Source organism: Geospiza fortis, unplaced genomic scaffold (assembly GCF_000277835.1).
Source record: "Geospiza fortis unplaced genomic scaffold, GeoFor_1.0 scaffold193, whole genome shotgun sequence".
Taxonomy (NCBI): Eukaryota; Metazoa; Chordata; class Aves; order Passeriformes; family Thraupidae; genus Geospiza; species Geospiza fortis.
This window is the reverse complement of record NW_005054523.1, coordinates 607424-624137: the sequence shown is the minus strand read 5'-3', so window position 1 is coordinate 624137 and position 16714 is coordinate 607424. Positions and strand designations below refer to the sequence as shown.

Below are 16714 nucleotides of genomic sequence, written 5' to 3'. Positions count from 1 at the left end.
GCGCCTGTAAGTCAGGATTCCTCCAGGGTACTGCAGCACCTGGAAATAAGCAGGCAGCTTGGCAACAACCAAGAGAATGATGTGGAGAAAAGATGGCAGAAAATGCTGAGTGAGATGTCCAGTAAAGACAAGGTCATCAGCAGCTGGTCTGGTCTGTGGGTTTTCAGGTCCTAAGCTTGTAATTGTCATGTAAAAAACCTTAAAAAAACCCAAAACAAACCAAAAAACAACCAAAGCCCACAAAGAAATAAAAAATCCTTCACCACCCCAGCTCTGGGCGATGCAGGTACTTCTATCTGCTCAAGGACAGGGGAAGGTCTGCTAAAATCCTTTGCAGTTTCTACCAACTGCTACAGTTGCTGAACAAAATATAACCTAGCTTCTTACTAGTTTATATATGAGGTTGGAAAAACTGTCGAGAAATTAACCAAATTGTAATCTTTCTTACCAGACCAGAGATACAAAATGTCAGGCTGAAATCTAGAGATACATTCTCTTTGTTGCCTCCTTATTCAGAAGTATACGCAGAAAGATTTTTCAATTCATGTTTACGGACTGTACGTTTCTGATGGCTGTGACGGAGAGGCCCCAGACAAGAATGAGTCGCTTTTTGTAGTAAGATATCAGACAACATTATGCAATAATTTAAAGTGAAGTTGTGCCAAATGCTTCCCTGCACATAACTCTGGGAATTTGGCCTAGCAGAGCTGGCAAAAGCTGTACAAAATGATACTGATGCTCCTGACAAAATAAGCTGCAGTGGCTCCTAAATCACATGAATTATCTGTCCCTCTGGCTTGTCTCTCACAGGCTGCAGACAAACGTTGTGCTCTCACTCGCACTATACTGCTCAGACAAAAATCATCTGTGCTGGCTAAAAGGATAATGCCACAGAGTAGCTGGTGCCAGCGCTGCCTCACAGGGCCCCTCAGGGCCCTCTCTGCCCCGGGCTTTGCCCTGGCTGTGTGTCCCACCTGCGGTCGGGCAGCTGAGATGCAGGATTGCTCTGCAGTCTAATTGTAAGTGTGCAAAGAGCTGCAGCTCCAGACAGCCACTGCTCTTCCGGCTTAAACAGGGAAAAGTGTCTTGGCTTAGGGAGAAACTGGGCTCATTCAGACAGAGTCAAATGTTCTTGAAGCGCTGTTAAACTGTTCTGCCAGCAACATAAACGAAGCCAGCTGACTTCTGCCTGCAGTTCATTAGGAAATTAGTGCAGAAATTGGTCTGTCAGCAGGGCTGTGAGGAAGAGGCCTCCAGCAGTGGGGCAGGGAACCCTTCCATACAGATTTGGGTTTGTTAAGTAAAAAACATCAGTAACAAAGCTAGCATGAAAATGGGGTAGGAGGAAATACATTTATTAAAAATACTACACAAAAGGCAACAGTAAAGCCAGAGGCAAGTGCAAAAGGTGAGGACAACTTAAAATTACCTTTTTAATTCCTTAAGTAAGGAACCTGACTCCTGTTTCCCTTCTCGCTTTGACAAAATCTGAGACATAGCTAGATGTAGAAAGTAAAGCTATCATGACTCTCAAACTGTGTATTTCCAATTGTGCATTTTGCAGCAATGGAAACAAAATCTCATTGGCTGGTTTATCTGAAGAGCAATGGGGCTGTGGTTTAACAACTGGAATCCAGTTATTAAATATTTTGCACAGATTTTTTTAAGTCCAGTCTTCAGTATGTTTTTGTTCTTCTTTTTTTCCTTTTAAAGTGAGTCAATGGCTTCGACCTGCTCTGAGCTTCTTTAACTGTCTTCCATTGAACTTCTGCTAGTACTTAGTATTGACTATTTCAGTATCTGATGGTTCAGTACATGTGATGCTTCTTGCAGAACACACTGATCTGCTGCAACTCCTTTTGAGGTCTAGCTGCTTAATTAACCCCGCCTGTAAAATTGCATCCCCATTCCACTGGCCCAGTGGTGTTACATGTGGAATCTGTTTCTGCAATTCCTGTGGTACAGTGCAAATCCTGCCTCTTGATAAGAAGTGCAAAGCCCAGGTACTTTGTTGTATTGCAGGAAATGTTGATCCTCTGCAGTTTTGTGTAACAGCATCTTTGCTTCTGTTGTGCTAAGTGAATTCTGTAGATTTAAGTGTTTTTCTGATGCATGCAGAGCAGCAGAGGGGTGAGTTGCTTGCTGCACCATTCCAAACGAGCCTTTGCACACAGCCTAGCCAACAGCAGGTATGCTTTTGGGGTCAAGCAGTCACAGGTCAATTTAACTAAACTTTTATTGTGTCTTAAGTAATGGAGAAAATTTTAGGGTCCTGTAATGGATAACTCGGCCTCACATCTTCCAATCTTTCTTTCATATATTTCTGCATATTGTTTCATTTCCTAGCTTTTGTTGTACATGGAGGTAATAAATAGAAATCAAGATAGAACATTAATACAAACAACACATGACAAAGTTCTGCAAATCTCTTGTGTTATAGAAGTCTGTAAATGATGCCTCAGAATTTTTGCCTTTAGCTCAGCAAAGCTGGACTTTGTCCAGGTTTGTCCAGGCACGTGCCAGGAATTGCCCAGAGCAGCTGGGGCTGCCCCTGGATCCCTGGCAGTGCCCAAGGCCAGGCTGGACACTGGGGCTGGAGCACCTGGGACACGGGAAGGTGTCCCTGCCATGGCAGGGGTGAAGCTGGAGGAGCTTTAAGATCCAACCCCAAATGTTCTATGATTAACTACTCAGAGCATCAGAGCATTTTCTCATTTCATGCTCTTTAATTCAAACCTTGCAATCATCAGGTGTGCTCACTGCAGTGGGCCAGCTGTGTCTGGTCACTGCAAATGGATTGTGCACATTTTCTTTGAAACAAAACAACATAAAATGCCAGCTGACTCACTTGATCCAAGGTGACATGGTGACTTCATTTCCTACCCTTTTTGTGTCAACTTACCAACTTCTAAAGCATTTACTTCCTTTTTTTAATCTGCTTGTTTTTTCTAAGTGTTCCTAAAGTTTATTTTCTCTTGGATTTTCTAAGAATATTCCAAGAATGGAGGGGAAGTAGAGTTCCCTTGTGATGTGCAGATCCTCAGAAAGCAGATGAGCTATTCCCTACCCCTGCAGTGTGACAGAGCAGTCCATGAAGCTGATTGTTTTAAGTGTTACTCAAATTGATCTTCCTAATTTGGATTAAGTTTTACTTAATGAGGAAGTAATGAGATTATCATAGACAAAAAGGACCATGTCTCTTTTGGGAACATACAATTTCTGAGACTTGACTTTATTTCAAAGAGAACTATAATTCTTTCTTTAGGGGAATGTAAATTTAAATTACAATCAAACAATGGGATTTTTCTAGAAACTGTTTTGGCACTGAATGATAGAAGTATTATACTGTGTATTTTCTTCCTGTGGAAAGGATTGACTGCTGCAAGATTAACACATTCTGGATGGGTGCCATTTTCAGATAGTTAGTTCAACTAGAAGAGAAAGGATCTGATTAAGGGATCAAGCTCATTATTTGTTTGTTATTTGTACTCCACACCCTACAATGGGAGTGAATCTTTGCCTCTTTTCCTTAACAATAATTAGGACCAGAGGGTTTAACAACTGCATATTAATATGCTTTTTCTTTAAATGAAAACATTAACTAAATTAATGCAGTAACTAAGCGATTAACATTTCCATTAAACTTTAAAATCTTTTAAAAGCCTTCCACAAAATGTTCAAGGCATAGCCAGATATTCAAAAGAGAGCACTGCGAATAAGGGACTTCTGAATTTGGGGATTTTTCCTGAGTCTGTATTTGGTAGGAACCTCTGCTGTACTGTATAATCCAAGTTCCTGTTGGTGCTGCTCTCGGGAAGTGTGTGGTTCAGCTCTGGGTTTTGGTGCTGTAGCCCCAGCAGCACATCAGGTGAGCCACGGAGAGGACTGGGACACTGTGGCACCCGCTGTGACAGGATTCTGCAGCCTTCCTTCACACAGACCCCAGGAGCACCTGCTGCACTGCACTGGTGATGCTACTAAATTGTCTTTTGTGAAGGCTTGATTCATATTATTGACTTTTGCATTTAATAACGTGAGGGATTTAAAACATGCACGAGAAATTGTGTTTCAAAAGGCATGTCTGGCTCGTTGAGCACTGTGCCTCCCTGCCAGAAACCCATCTGTCCTTCACTTGATGAGCAGCACTTTAGCTGGGAGGGAAAATGGCCCTGGTGACCCAGATCTGCAAAGGTTTATGTGTGCAAACAACTAGTTGAATAGAGACAGTGGAATCAGGCTCTTTTAAAAGCACTGGTTAAACTCACTGGGAGCACTCACTTGTGGAACTGGGGCCTGGGCTGGACCTGACTCATCCCCAGGAGCAGAATGTGGCAGGCACCAGGCTTGGCTTCCTCCAGGAATGCTGACTGACACTGGGGAATTTAATTTCTATTTAAATGAAAGGAAGGAGAGTCTTGCCTCAGTATTGGCTATTTGCATGTGTAAGAATAAACATAGGTCACATCCCTCAGACATCAGCAAGGGCTCGCATTAAGAGTGTACTGGAGAGTTAGGTTGAATTGGAGATGAAATCTTTTAAGAGACTATGTTTTTATTGCCTAAAAGAGAAATACTGAATTGTCCAAGGAGCAGAAAAAGAGATTTGATAAACCTTGTGCTTTTTACTGCTGCTAAAAGATTTAGCTGTGGTTGGCTGTAGGCAGAGCTGACTTGGCATTCTTGGGGGACAGATTTCTATGTACAGGGACTTCTGCCTGCTGACTGGTTGATCTTGTGCACTTTTTCTTTTTAAGATGCATCAAGACTGCCAGCCTAGAGCCTGCAATGAAGTTTGAGCAAAGCTTTGAGGCAGGGTATTGGAACTTGGGCTTAGATAGACTTCTATAGTATTTCTAGAGATGTTTCTAACTATATCTGCATTAAAGCAGAAATAAATATAACTAGCTGTGTTTTTATCATTTTGATTAGTATGTTTATTAGTTACTGAAGATAAAATGCAGATTTAAATGGATCTTGTCCTTTTCCAGAACCATCTTAGCATTCACTTTCAGTGTTTTAGTTAGTTCGTAATGTTGAATAACAGAAAAGAATGCCTGTGAAAGGCTGAGATCAAATACAAACGTATGACTTCATTGTGGAAGAGAGAAATGGGTTGGCTAGAAGGGATTAAGGACTTGATTCATCAAATACCCTAAATTTACAGAAAATGAGTAGTAAATTTTTTGCATCAGTTCTGTTCTCGAGATGTATTCTTGGTTTCTTGTGAGAGGAGGTGAAGCTAAGGCTAATATGTGTGAAGTTTTGCTCAAATACTGACTTTAAATCAGAAATATGTCAATAGAAAGAAGATATTAACAATTTGCCAAATGAACAAATAAATAACCCAGAGGGGTAGCTCTGCTGCTGCTAATCTTTCTAGTATCCATAGTTATTTTTCAAAAAGGACAGCGTGTCTTGTGTTAGAAGCTTGTCATTTAAAGCTGGCCAGATGGGCCCAGATTAGGATGATGGTTCCCCAAATGTGTAATACAGGAGAGTGACGCTGCTGCAGCAGCTGCACAGGGAACAGTAATAAAAGGTTTTAATAGAGGGAAGTGCCTGTGATGGATCCAATCTTCTTAGAGCTTTTGAGTACTCCCAATTTTCCATCAGTGTTATTTTTGCCTGCATTATGTGGTGTAGATGAGAGTCACTGCAGTACTCCCTTCCCAGGTTTGTCAGTAGAAGCAGTGCTCAGATGATCAGAAACCACGAAAAGCAGGCAGAGGAAGACTGACTGTCTATAGCAGGAATATATGGATGCAGAGTGTCAAACAGCTCACAGCAAACTACACTGTGAACTGTCTTCAGTTGCAGTGTCACCTTTTTATTTGGCTGACATTAATAGCTCTCTGTCAGAGCAATCCCCGTTACATTTCTTCTGCTGGTCTGCCTTCCCACCTTCCTGTTGCATTGTGCCATCCTTGGAATTTGTAGGGATAAACCAGTTCATCTCACTAGAACAGTGAGGAAATAACTCCACAAATGAACAAATTTGGCTGCTTTACTATTTGCTGTGTTGATGCTTGCTGTGGGACTGCAAATGTCAAAGGTATGACAAAGAGATGGAACTTTGTGTGTATGAAATTTTGGCACAGTATGGCTGGGTTTGAGGGAGGGGGTTCACGGGGAGCCTTGCTGGACATGGCCTTTCCTTTCTGGTGGGACTCAGCTGTTGATTCAGTTCAGCTGAAACACCTCAGGTGGATCTATTGCTTTTATTTCCATGCCAGGCCTGGGATGACACCTATGCATGCTTAATTGAAAGTAAGGGGTCTGACACATACAAGACATTTTTTTACTGTGTTGTGTAACTTATTGCATCTGACACATCCCATTTGACCCATGATGATGTGGATGCCTGACACATGCTGCTCACCAAGAGCTGAGCCTCTGCTGCCCAAACAACTGCCCTGGTTTCACAGGTGTTACTACAGAGGGGTTAAAGGGACCTGGGCCGTCTCCAAAAGAAGGAAAGATTGATCTCTTCAGGCTAAATTTCTATAAAGCAAAGAACACTTCAAAACCTGATCTGACATTTGGATTGAGGGGCTCATATTTTGAAAGGCATAAAGCAAAGAATAGATGAGCTATGTCACAGCATTACAAATTCATCAAGGAAATAATATTTTCTTTTCCTGGCTGCTAAATGGTATGAGGCGTGTGAAATCTCTCCTAAAGTGAAAGAGAAACTGGAGGAATTTCTGTCTAATTACATTTTTAGTGAGATGTACCTCTTCTCAAAAAACAATAGGTATTTTTGAAAGTGTTTTTAGATTGCATCCACAACGTTGGTATTCTCAAAACCTATGTTTGTTTCTCAACAGGTATAAAAATACAAAAAAAATAAAAATGGATGAGCTGGACCATGGAGCATTGTTTTTAGCTCATAGGATTAGTGGTGGAGGTATGTATGCTATCGTGTTTAATTGTTTTCTTGACTCTTTATGAAACACTCTGCAATGAATAGCCTCATGTAGGAGCTGTTACAGCACCCTGGTTATGGTTTGAGCCCCGGTCCCCCAGCCGGCCCGGGGACCCTGCCAGGGATGCAGGGGCAGCCCCAGCTGCTCTGGGCACCCTGTGCCAGGGCTGCCCACCCTGCCAGGAGCAATTCCTTCTTTTGTTCCTGTCTGTACCCACCCTCCTTTCAGGCTGCACCTGCTGTCCCTCTCGCTGTCACAGATCCTGGTGAAGAGCCTTTCTGTTTCCCATAGAAGCCCCCTTTACATACCAAGAGGCTGCAATAAAGTTTCCCTTGAGTCTCCTCAAGCCAAACATCCCCTCCTCTCTCAGCCTGTCTTCATAGGAGAAATGGTCCAGCCCATTTCCACGGTCTCTGGGCCAGGTTTGTCCCCCTGTGGCAGGGTCCTGGAGCTCAGTGTTGGTCTCTGCAGGTCCAGGTGCAGAGCAGAGGGGCAGAGCACCTCCCCTGGCACCATTCATGAAGTGAATTAACAGCTGAACTCCACGCTGCCTCTCCTGCAGGCCAGGCCCAGGCTGGCTTGCTGGGCTCCTTGCCAGTTCATGCCCAATGGTTTTGCCCACAGGATCCCCGAGTTGCTCTCCCCAGGGCTACTCCCCTCCACGCAGTGCCCAGTCTCTGCCTGTCCCAGGGCAGGGGGCTTGGAAAGCCCTTCCCAGCGAGGCATCCTCTGGAGAGGTGCTGTCAGCTTTGTGTGGGCATGCAGCAAATGAGAATCCTGGGGAGGCTTGAACAGGACCGTGGGATGGCTCTGCAGGATTTATTTTACCTTTTACCCCTCTGTCAAACCACATGTCAGCACTTCCAGCCACAGAGCTTAGTAGGGAATGTGAAACATAACGGCCAATTTCACTACCAAAGAAAACTGAAGCAGAGGTTGTGAGGAAATGCCCATCCCTGATCCCTGTAAGCCTCCTAGCTTGTGTGGAATGACTGAGTATCTGTGCACCAGGGCTTCACAGTGCTAGGGCAAAAGTTCAGGTAGTTCATTTACAATTGTAATTGTACCTCAATTTTATACCTTCCAGAAAAAAACTACTCCTGTTGCTCAACCCACAGGTTGCAAAAAACATTGGGGCAGTTTTCCAATCAGTGCAAGAAGGATGCGTTTATTGAAACTTAGGTATATCTGTATAAGAAGTTATTACAATGCCTGTAAATGCAGTTTAAAATGAATTGATAACTAAATTCACAGGTAAACTAAAGACTTGTCAATTTAACTTTTTGAAAACAGACAACTGGTTACTATTTCTTATATAATTTTGATGTAGTATGTTAGTTTATGTTTGTTTCAAATTGTCATTCACCAACTAACAATATTGGGATGAAAACTTCTAGTGTTGAAAACATTGGTTCTGATTTCTGTCTATAGAGCTTTCATTTTATGCCTTGCACTTAAATTATTTCTCGAGAAATTGAAATGTCCTTGTGTGTTTTATATGATAACTAGACAATGTGGTGGTTCCTGCCAGAAATGCTCTTTGCAGCCAGAAGTACAAACCTGTTGACTACAAACATCTGTATGACCTTGCTGCAGAGGCAAAAATGGCCTCTGCACAAATTCAGTTAAAGGTATGATTTTTTTATTTGTGCTGTGTATGCTTTTGAAATTCAGTGACCATATTTCTTTCAGCCAGAGGGGGTCAAATATGAAAGTTTATCACAGCTATACTGGGATTTGGATGTGTTAATGTCAATGTGGGGACTTTGTTCAGATCAGGGATGCAAAGTATTTGTGGATTCTGCTTCCTCAACAAACAGGAAAAATTTGTGTTTTACTGCCTTGAGGAAATTCACCCAAACTTATTACATAATCCTGGGGGCAATGAAGAATTTGTGTGATTAAATGAGAAGGGAAGGCTAATCCAGAAAAAAAAGCCGAACAAAAAGATATGAAGTGAGGATTTCCAAAACTCAAGTGGAGGTAGCTCTTAAAAAGAAGATTAAAAATGTTTAATAGCCATAAAATGTAAATGTGGAGCAGACAGAAAGGTATAAATTGGTGCAGAACATCTCAAGGGGCAAAGACAAGAGGAGCCTTATTTAATGCTAGAGAAGGGTGAATGAGAGAGAAAAAAAAGATTATAAATAAATTATTATTATTATTATTACTACTATATTGCTTCTTTAGTGCATGTAGGTATCATATCAACAATTCTGGCAGATATTGGTCATGGATTGGCAATACCAAATTCTACTGAATTCATTCAAGCGTTATTTTTTCATCTTTCTTTTGTTTTTTCACTTTCTCAAGTGTTTTCCAACTGGGTAGGTAGTAAAATATGTATGGTGGAAACTCCAGAGAGACTAGGATGTGTTCCACCTACTGCTTGTTGTAGTAGGTGGAACACATCTGATCCAAGCCATTCAGCTTTTGAAGAACTGGGTTCCTCTTCCTTTGAGGTAGAACCAAAGAAACAAATGGCAAATCAGCTGCTGACTGCTTAAGAAATAAAAAGACAGCCCAACAGGGAAAAAAGGTAATATTGCAGTAGTTATACATAAATGGCAATGCTGTTGCTATAAAATCATTTCAAGAGCATGTTGTACTTTACATATAAAGGTATTTCAACTTTTGTTTCACTTAGTTTTAGAATTGGTTTGCAGATGTAGCTATTTTCAAATTGCTTTAAATACAGTATTCTGTTTGCTTAACACTTTTTGATTTTGTATAAGAGTTTTCATATTGTAACAGGAGAAAGAAGTAGCAGTAATATGTTTCATGAACTAGAGGAAACTATAAGTAACTTTTAGAGTGTGAAAATATGTAAGCAATAAAAGCGAGACATTATCTTTGATGCCAAAGTATTGTAGCAAGTGATTGAAGGCGTGGAACTCGTGTGTTCAAGCTGCAGCAGAGCCCAGTGCAGCTCGTGTAACACCTGGTGTCCCAGGCAGGGCACACAGCGTCCCCTCCGCAGCTGCTCCCCCCGGAGCAGCCCCAAGGCAGGGCTGGTGCCCGGCAGGAGGATCAGCCCTCCCAGCTGGGCTCTTCCTGGGGCCGGGTGAGCTCACCCCAGGCTCTGGGCTCAGCTTACCTGAGCTGGGTTTGTGTGTCTGGAGCAGGATTTCAGGTGTGCTCACCCCCAGGCTCTGGGCTCAGCTGATCCCAGCTGGGTTTGTGTGTCTGGAGCAGGATTTCAGGTGAGCTCACCCTCAGGCTCTGGGCTCAGCTGATCCCAGCTGGGTTTGTGTCTGGAGCAGATTTCAGCTTTGTTGGTGGCTGGCTGAGGAACTCTGATTGCAGAGTTTTCAAGCCCTTCCTTGTCTGTGTGTGAGTGCTGCAAAGAGCAATTCCACCTTTTCCTGCTGGTGTCCCCAGCCCAGCTGGGGCGGGAGAGGGGACATGCTGGGGACACGTCTGTGTCTCTGCGTGTGGGATGGCTGGACAGGGGACATGCTGGGGACACGTCTCTGTCTCTGGGTGTGTTTGCTCAGTGCTCTGGTGCATGTGGACACAGAGGGGTCCTGGTGGCTTTGAGCAGCTTTGCCCTGGGCAGGACAGGTTGTTTCCACCTGAACCAAGTGGAGTCCCAGCAGTTTTGACCTGAAACATCATTCCTTTGCTGAACTGGATGTGGAGTGAGGTCTTTGTCCATTTCTCCCTGTTATGAATGAACACAAGACTCTCCATGTATTTTTCTTGCCTGGCTGCTGTTTTGCCACAGGACGGTGTGTCTGTGTGAGGGGGAGCTGGGGAGGGCAAAGGGGCAGTGCAGGAGCTGTGGGAGCTGCTGGGGAGCAGCTCTGGGGGAAAGGATGGCGAGGGAGCCCCAAGGGAAGCGGGAAGGGGCTTTGTCCTCAGCATGCACCCAGGGCCAGAGACAGGGCAGCAGGAGGGTCAGAGGAAACCACTTCTCTCAGGCTTCTGAGCCTTTTTCCATCACTGTTGGCTGGCCAGAGTCATCTGTTCCACTTCAGCAGCCTTCCCCAGGCAGGCTTTCCTCTGGTTTGAGCAGGAACTCCATCTGTTTCAAAAGCAGGTATTCCTATTTTATCCAAAGTGTGAAGCAATGTTTTTGTGAAGTCCTCTGTTTGAGAGCCTCTCTAATTGGATAGATTTGGTAAAAAACCTTCTTTTTTAGTAATACATTTTGAAATTCTTTTTCTTGACATATTTTCATCTTTCATCTTCCCACCTGTAAAAAAGTATGTTTTTTGTTCTTCTGCTTATCCTTCCTCATCTTTACTTCCAGAGACATAGGGATGGGACAGGAAAGAAGAAAATGGACTGGTTTTTATTTTTACTTTCTCCTCTCATTAATCGTGATTTGAAATGCAACAAACTTATTTAATGAAAATTGGTTACATTTGACCCCATTGCTCTTTAGAAAAACACAGTTTATAAAAAGCTATTAGGTTCATCATTCTGTATTTAAAAGTTTCCTTGTGAAGGCATTTGATAAAGCTGTTGAATATGTTCAAATCACAACCTTTAATTTTCCCTGCAGATTAAAAAAGCAGAGCAAGTTTCAAAAATCAGCAAAGAGCAAATGCTGCTGAAACAGCATCGTCAGGTGTGGCGGCAAGAGTATAAAAGACTGAGCGAGAGCAGGTAAGGGCTGAGGAATCTTAATGAGTGATTACTAAAGAGACCAGCAGACAGACAGAGTTTTTGGGCTGGCATAATTGGTTCAAGGGACTCTGGGAAAAAAAGATTATAATACCTGTTCTGAGGGTGTTTTTGTGTGGGGAATGAAGGTTTGTGATCCACGTGGAGAGGGGTCTGTGGCATGAAGAGCTCACCTGAGGGCAGGGAGGGCAGGAATGCTGCTCTCACAGCTGTTCAGTTGATCTGCAGCATCTGAAGCCTGTGTCTTTGTAAGAGTATCAAAAGTTTCCAGATGCCTTTTAGTTCCTTTAGAGGCTGTCTCTAGGCTGTGTGTTGAGGTCACATAACAGGGGACATCAACAGTGGCCTTGTCCATTACCCTGTGTACTCAACAAGAGCATTTGTGGCTTCTTTACCATCTTTGTGTCCAAGGTCTTCACTTCATACCTTCCCAGGCAAGGAATCTCCTTTTTAATGTAATTATTGGGGTATTTGAGGCTCATCATTCTTGCAAATCTAATGAATAAGAAATTAAGTCCTTCTGCAAAATGCATGTTCATTTCCTTCAGGCAAAAAGCAGAAGAAGAAATGAAGACTTTTCTTGATGAAGAAAGCAATAAGAGCAACTTCTTTTTTGATTTGAGGGAATTGGGTAAGAATTTTTTATTAATTTCTTAATTACTTTTTTATAATCAACATTATCTTGATTGTTTGTTTGGGTTTTTTAATCCCTTCCTTGACAGGTTTAGATTTACATAGTGCATGCTGTGTAACATCTTTTGTGTGTTTGAGAAAGCTTTATGTTCTTACAGAGCAGAAACTGTCCAAGGAGTGGGACACTTATCAAACAAACGCTTTAGTTCCTGTCTGGCAGCTGAAGGAGGATTTGAAACTCAAACTGTCTCAAGTGCAGCGTTACCTCTCAAAAGAATCTTGTCAGAAGCCCAAGATCAATTCAGCTGAGGTGTTACAGCAGGTCCGTGTTTTAACTTTATTTTTACAATTTACTATCACCATAATTTAGCGTTTTCATTTATTTTTTTGTTGAACTTTGAGACTATAGCTCACATGCAGAGTGTGCCATTAACCCCCCTTCTTATCATGGTGTAAATCTGCTCACCAAAGTCTAAAACCGTAGCAGTGCAGGGCTGGAAATCTGACTCTGTTTCTAAATAAGAGTTTTCATATCGTAGCAAGAGAAAGAGTAACAGTGACATGTTTCATGAAATAGATCAAGTTTATGAAGAATCAACAGAAGGCAATTTTGGAAGGTCTCATCCTTGAAAGTGTGGCTTTGGAAAGAGAGCTCGAAGAGTACAAAGAAAATGTAAGTTTTTCCTTATAAGTTCAAGTAGAAGTTAATTGAGAGGGTAAATATGATGCAGAGTAGTGCCCTGAGCAGCATTTCTTCATTACAGGCATTGGTGCACTCTTCTGAAGAGAAAAATGGGCTTTTCCTTGAAGTTCCTCCCGAGCTGGTGTCGCTGGAGTGCCCCTACCCTGACCTGCAGGCCTTGCTGATGGAGGAGTACCAGGAGCTCGCCAGGGGCTACGGGGCCAAGCTCCAGGAGGTGGAGCAGCAGCTGGAGGCCCTGTCCAGGTACTGCCACACCTGTGCAGGGATGAGCTGTGCACCTGGGGTGTGCTCTGGGGAGGCTCTGTGCAGGTCCTGCCCTGTCTGTGTGGGTCTGTGCAGGGATGAGCTGTGCACCTGGGGTGTGCTCTGGGTGGCTGTGCCACTCGCTGTGGCTCTGCTCTGTGCAAGCAGGGGAGGCACTGCCCGGCCCTGGCCTTGGACAGTGGGTGCTCTCACAGCTGCAGTGAAGCAGGCCTTGCAAGAGTTATCAGCTGAAATAACAAGCAATGTGTTTGGTGGATTAAGGAACCAACAATCTGGTGTGCATCAAATGTCCTTTGCATATGCTCTTGCAGGAATGGAAATTGCTCCTTCTGTATGGTAATTACGCTAGCAAGATTATGACGGAGAAGTACAGTCTTTTTCCAAGACACATCTCCAGTGCTTTCATCAATCAAGCAGATAAAAATGTCCAATCTTTTCACAAATTTTGGATCACTGCATTAATTGTCATCACAAAGAAACATAAAAGATGTATATAGCTCTGATTCAGAGCTACAGGAGGAGGAGGAGAGATTTTTCTGTAAATGGAAGTGTTTATTGAAAGACCAGTATTCATAATGACCTAGAAGTGTAATAAACCTGTGTATTAATAATATAAAGCTTAGCCTTTCTGCTGAGGCTGTCTAGAGTCTAGGAGGTCCTGAGTTGCAGACATTGCATGGCCTTTGTTTTTGCCATCCCTGATGTTCCTTTGGATGGCTTCAGGTTGTCAAAAGACTAAGAAGGGGTAGGCCAGTGGAGTGGTGTGTAGCCTGGGGAGAACAGGAAGGTCCCTGAATTTCTTTGGTAAAACAATCACATGTTGCTTCCAAATCAGTTTTCGGTGTACGCATATACTACAGTGTTTGTTCTGTCTCTGCTGCTGAATGAGTCTGGTGTGCTGAAACAGGCTGAAGATGCTGGCTGCCATAGAAAGGGATGTTATGCTCTAATTATCCATTGTACAGATTGTACAAATATTCTGTGTGCTCTTCTGGTGGTACCTGAAACATATGTGTTATTACTGGAGCATCCTAGCAGTTAGAACATGATACTTATTGGAAATTGTTTTGATTTATGGAGCCACAAATGGCAAATTTAAGCACTTCTTTTGCTGCTCTCTCTGATATTTTGTTACAGTTTCTCTTACCGTAGAGGTTTTAACAACCACAATGCGAAAACCTGTGACAAATGCTAAATCAGTAAAAATGTACAAAGTCTTTCTAGCAGTTTTAATCAAATTTGTGTCAAAGTTTATGATCAACACAATTTTGGTGAAAATTCGTAAGTTAAAATCCTTGACACACACAGCATCTGTACTGCTGAACAATAGACAGATGTGGATATAGACAACATAATTTCTGAAAATGGTTGAAAAATCTGCTGTAGTATTTTCACTGATCATAGGCTAGGTGTCAGTTTGGGTCTGGAACTAGCTAATTTTGCACCAATAATTAAATAATATTGGGACTTAAAGATAAAATGCCATATTTGTAATGAAAGAGAATCAGTGGTAGCCTGAACACGTGCAGTGGCACTTGGAAGGAAGGAGGGTGAGACCTCTAGATGGGAAAAATGCAGTGGATGGAGCTGGGGACATGCTGCTGGTGGGGCAGGAATCTGCTGGGGCTGTAAGGGGCTGCAGGGCCACAGACCCAGTTTGGGCCAGCCCTGAGAACTGGAAATGGAGGAATCATAAATGAACCACCAGCAATCACCTCAGGCTTTTGATTTAAAACTAGACCTTGGTGACTTTTGTTTGCCTTCTGGTCTCCAAATTTTTGATGTGTTGCTCATTTATGTTCAAGTGATTTCATCCACAACAGGATTAAAAATGAGTTTTCAATTTTAAAAAAAGAAACACTTTGTTCTTATAGCATTGCTTGCTTCCAAGGTATGGGTTTGTAAAACTCAACTCATTACATTTATATTGGCTAATTTGCATGGAGATATCCTATGAGTTTGCAAGGATGCAGCCTTGTGATTGAAGTGTTCCATAATTCATCATGCTACCTGTGATCCAACTGGCACAGATAATGCAGTCAGAAATGGAGTGACAGGCCCTCGACCTTGGTGTGCATGCCCTGTGCTCTCCTGGTTAATACAGCCCTAACAAAGCCTTTGCAGTTCTTGTCACTGCTCTGTACCCAGAGAGACCACATGTCCTCCTGCAATACATTCTTTTCTTATTTTTGTGGTTTGAGAAGTTGCTCAGTAGCACGTGATTCTCTGATAACACAATAGCTTGGTCACTTGGCCACTTCACTTCCTCTGTCATCGTATGTTGATTGTACAGTAAAGAAACCTTCAGTTAATACTACTCTGGCATTGCACATCCCATTTTTTAATACTTCAGACTGTCCAGAACAGAGAATTTGGAAAATGTACATAAAATGTTCAAAACAGAAACTTTAAAATAAGATAATGTTCTGGTCTGGTCTATTCTGTGCTATTTTCATTCACACTAGAATGCACATTGCAGTAGTCATTGCTTTTAGAAATGGAAGAAGATCTTGGGTTTGTTTTCAAGCCTTATACAGGATTACAATATTTTATAATTTAATTTTATTTTATTTAAACGTTGCTGAAACACAAATTTTTGTGCTTGGGGAATACCCAGGTCTGAATTATCCCACAGATTATGGGCTTGGACTGATGTGCGTTAGAATGATTCTCTAAGCACTATTATATTTTTTTCCACAATTTCCAAGGGAGTCTAAATTATTTAAATGACTGAAGGATGAATGGAGCATTGCAGACTCAGCACTGGATCCTGTGCAGCATCCTTTCAAAGGAGTGGGAGAGCAGGACAGAGCGGAGCAGATTCAGGGTGGATTCCTCTTCCAGGGCCCTGCCAGGCTGTTTGTGCTGCTGCAAGGGGCAGTGCCCCCGGGGACAGCAGGGGCTGGGCTTCTCACCTGGTGGCACGGTGGCACTGTGTGTGTGTGGTGGCACTGCATGTGTGTGGTGGCATTGGGGCACTCTGTCACGGTGGCACTGTGTGGTGGCATTGTGGCACTCTGGCACGGTGGCACTGCGTGGTGTCATGGTGGCACTCTGTCATGGTGGCACTGTGTAGTGGCATGGTGGCACTCTGTCACGGTGGCATTGGGGCACTCTGTCACGGTGGCACTGTGTGTGTGGTGGCACTGTGTGTGTGGTGGCACGGTGGCTCTGTGTGGTGGCATTGTGGCACTCTGTCATGGTGGCACTGTGTGTATAGTGGCACGGTGGCACTGTGTGGTGGCATTGTGGCACTCTGTCACAGTGGCACTGTGTGTATGGTGGCACGGTGGCACTGCGTGGTGTCATGGTGGCACTCTGTCATGGTGGCACTGTGTAGTGGCATGGTGGCACTCTGTCACGGTGGCATTGGGGCACTCTGTCACGGTGGCACTGTGTGTGTGGTGGCACTCTGTCATGGTGGCACTGTGTGTATAGTGGCACGGTGGCACTGTGTGGTGGCATTGTGGCACTCTGTCACAGTGGCACTGTGTGTATGGTGGCACGGTGGCACTGCGTGGTGTCATGGTGGCACTCTGTCATGGTGGCACTGTGT

General features: G+C 43.3%; 1 protein-coding gene across 3 annotated transcripts in view; it reads left to right on the top strand.

Annotated features, from left to right (window-relative positions):
- The first annotated feature begins 6826 nt into the window (after positions 1-6826).
- CCDC148 (coiled-coil domain containing 148) overlaps positions 6827-16714 on the top strand; it is a 34719-nt gene continuing 24831 nt past the window's right edge. For 2 of the 3 annotated variants that reach the window (XM_031063726.1, XM_031063728.1), the window contains exons 1-7: positions 6828-6907; positions 8436-8557; positions 11437-11540; positions 12107-12189; positions 12350-12513; positions 12769-12864; positions 12956-13137. In XM_031063726.1, coding sequence (XP_030919586.1) covers positions 6853-6907; positions 8436-8557; positions 11437-11540; positions 12107-12189; positions 12350-12513; positions 12769-12864; positions 12956-13137 — 806 coding nt within the window. In that variant the 5' untranslated portion in view covers positions 6828-6852. Of the gene's footprint in view, positions 6908-8435; positions 8558-11436; positions 11541-12106; positions 12190-12349; positions 12514-12768; positions 12865-12955; positions 13138-16714 lie in introns of all 3 variants that reach the window. The other variant, XM_031063727.1, reaches the window with a different exon arrangement.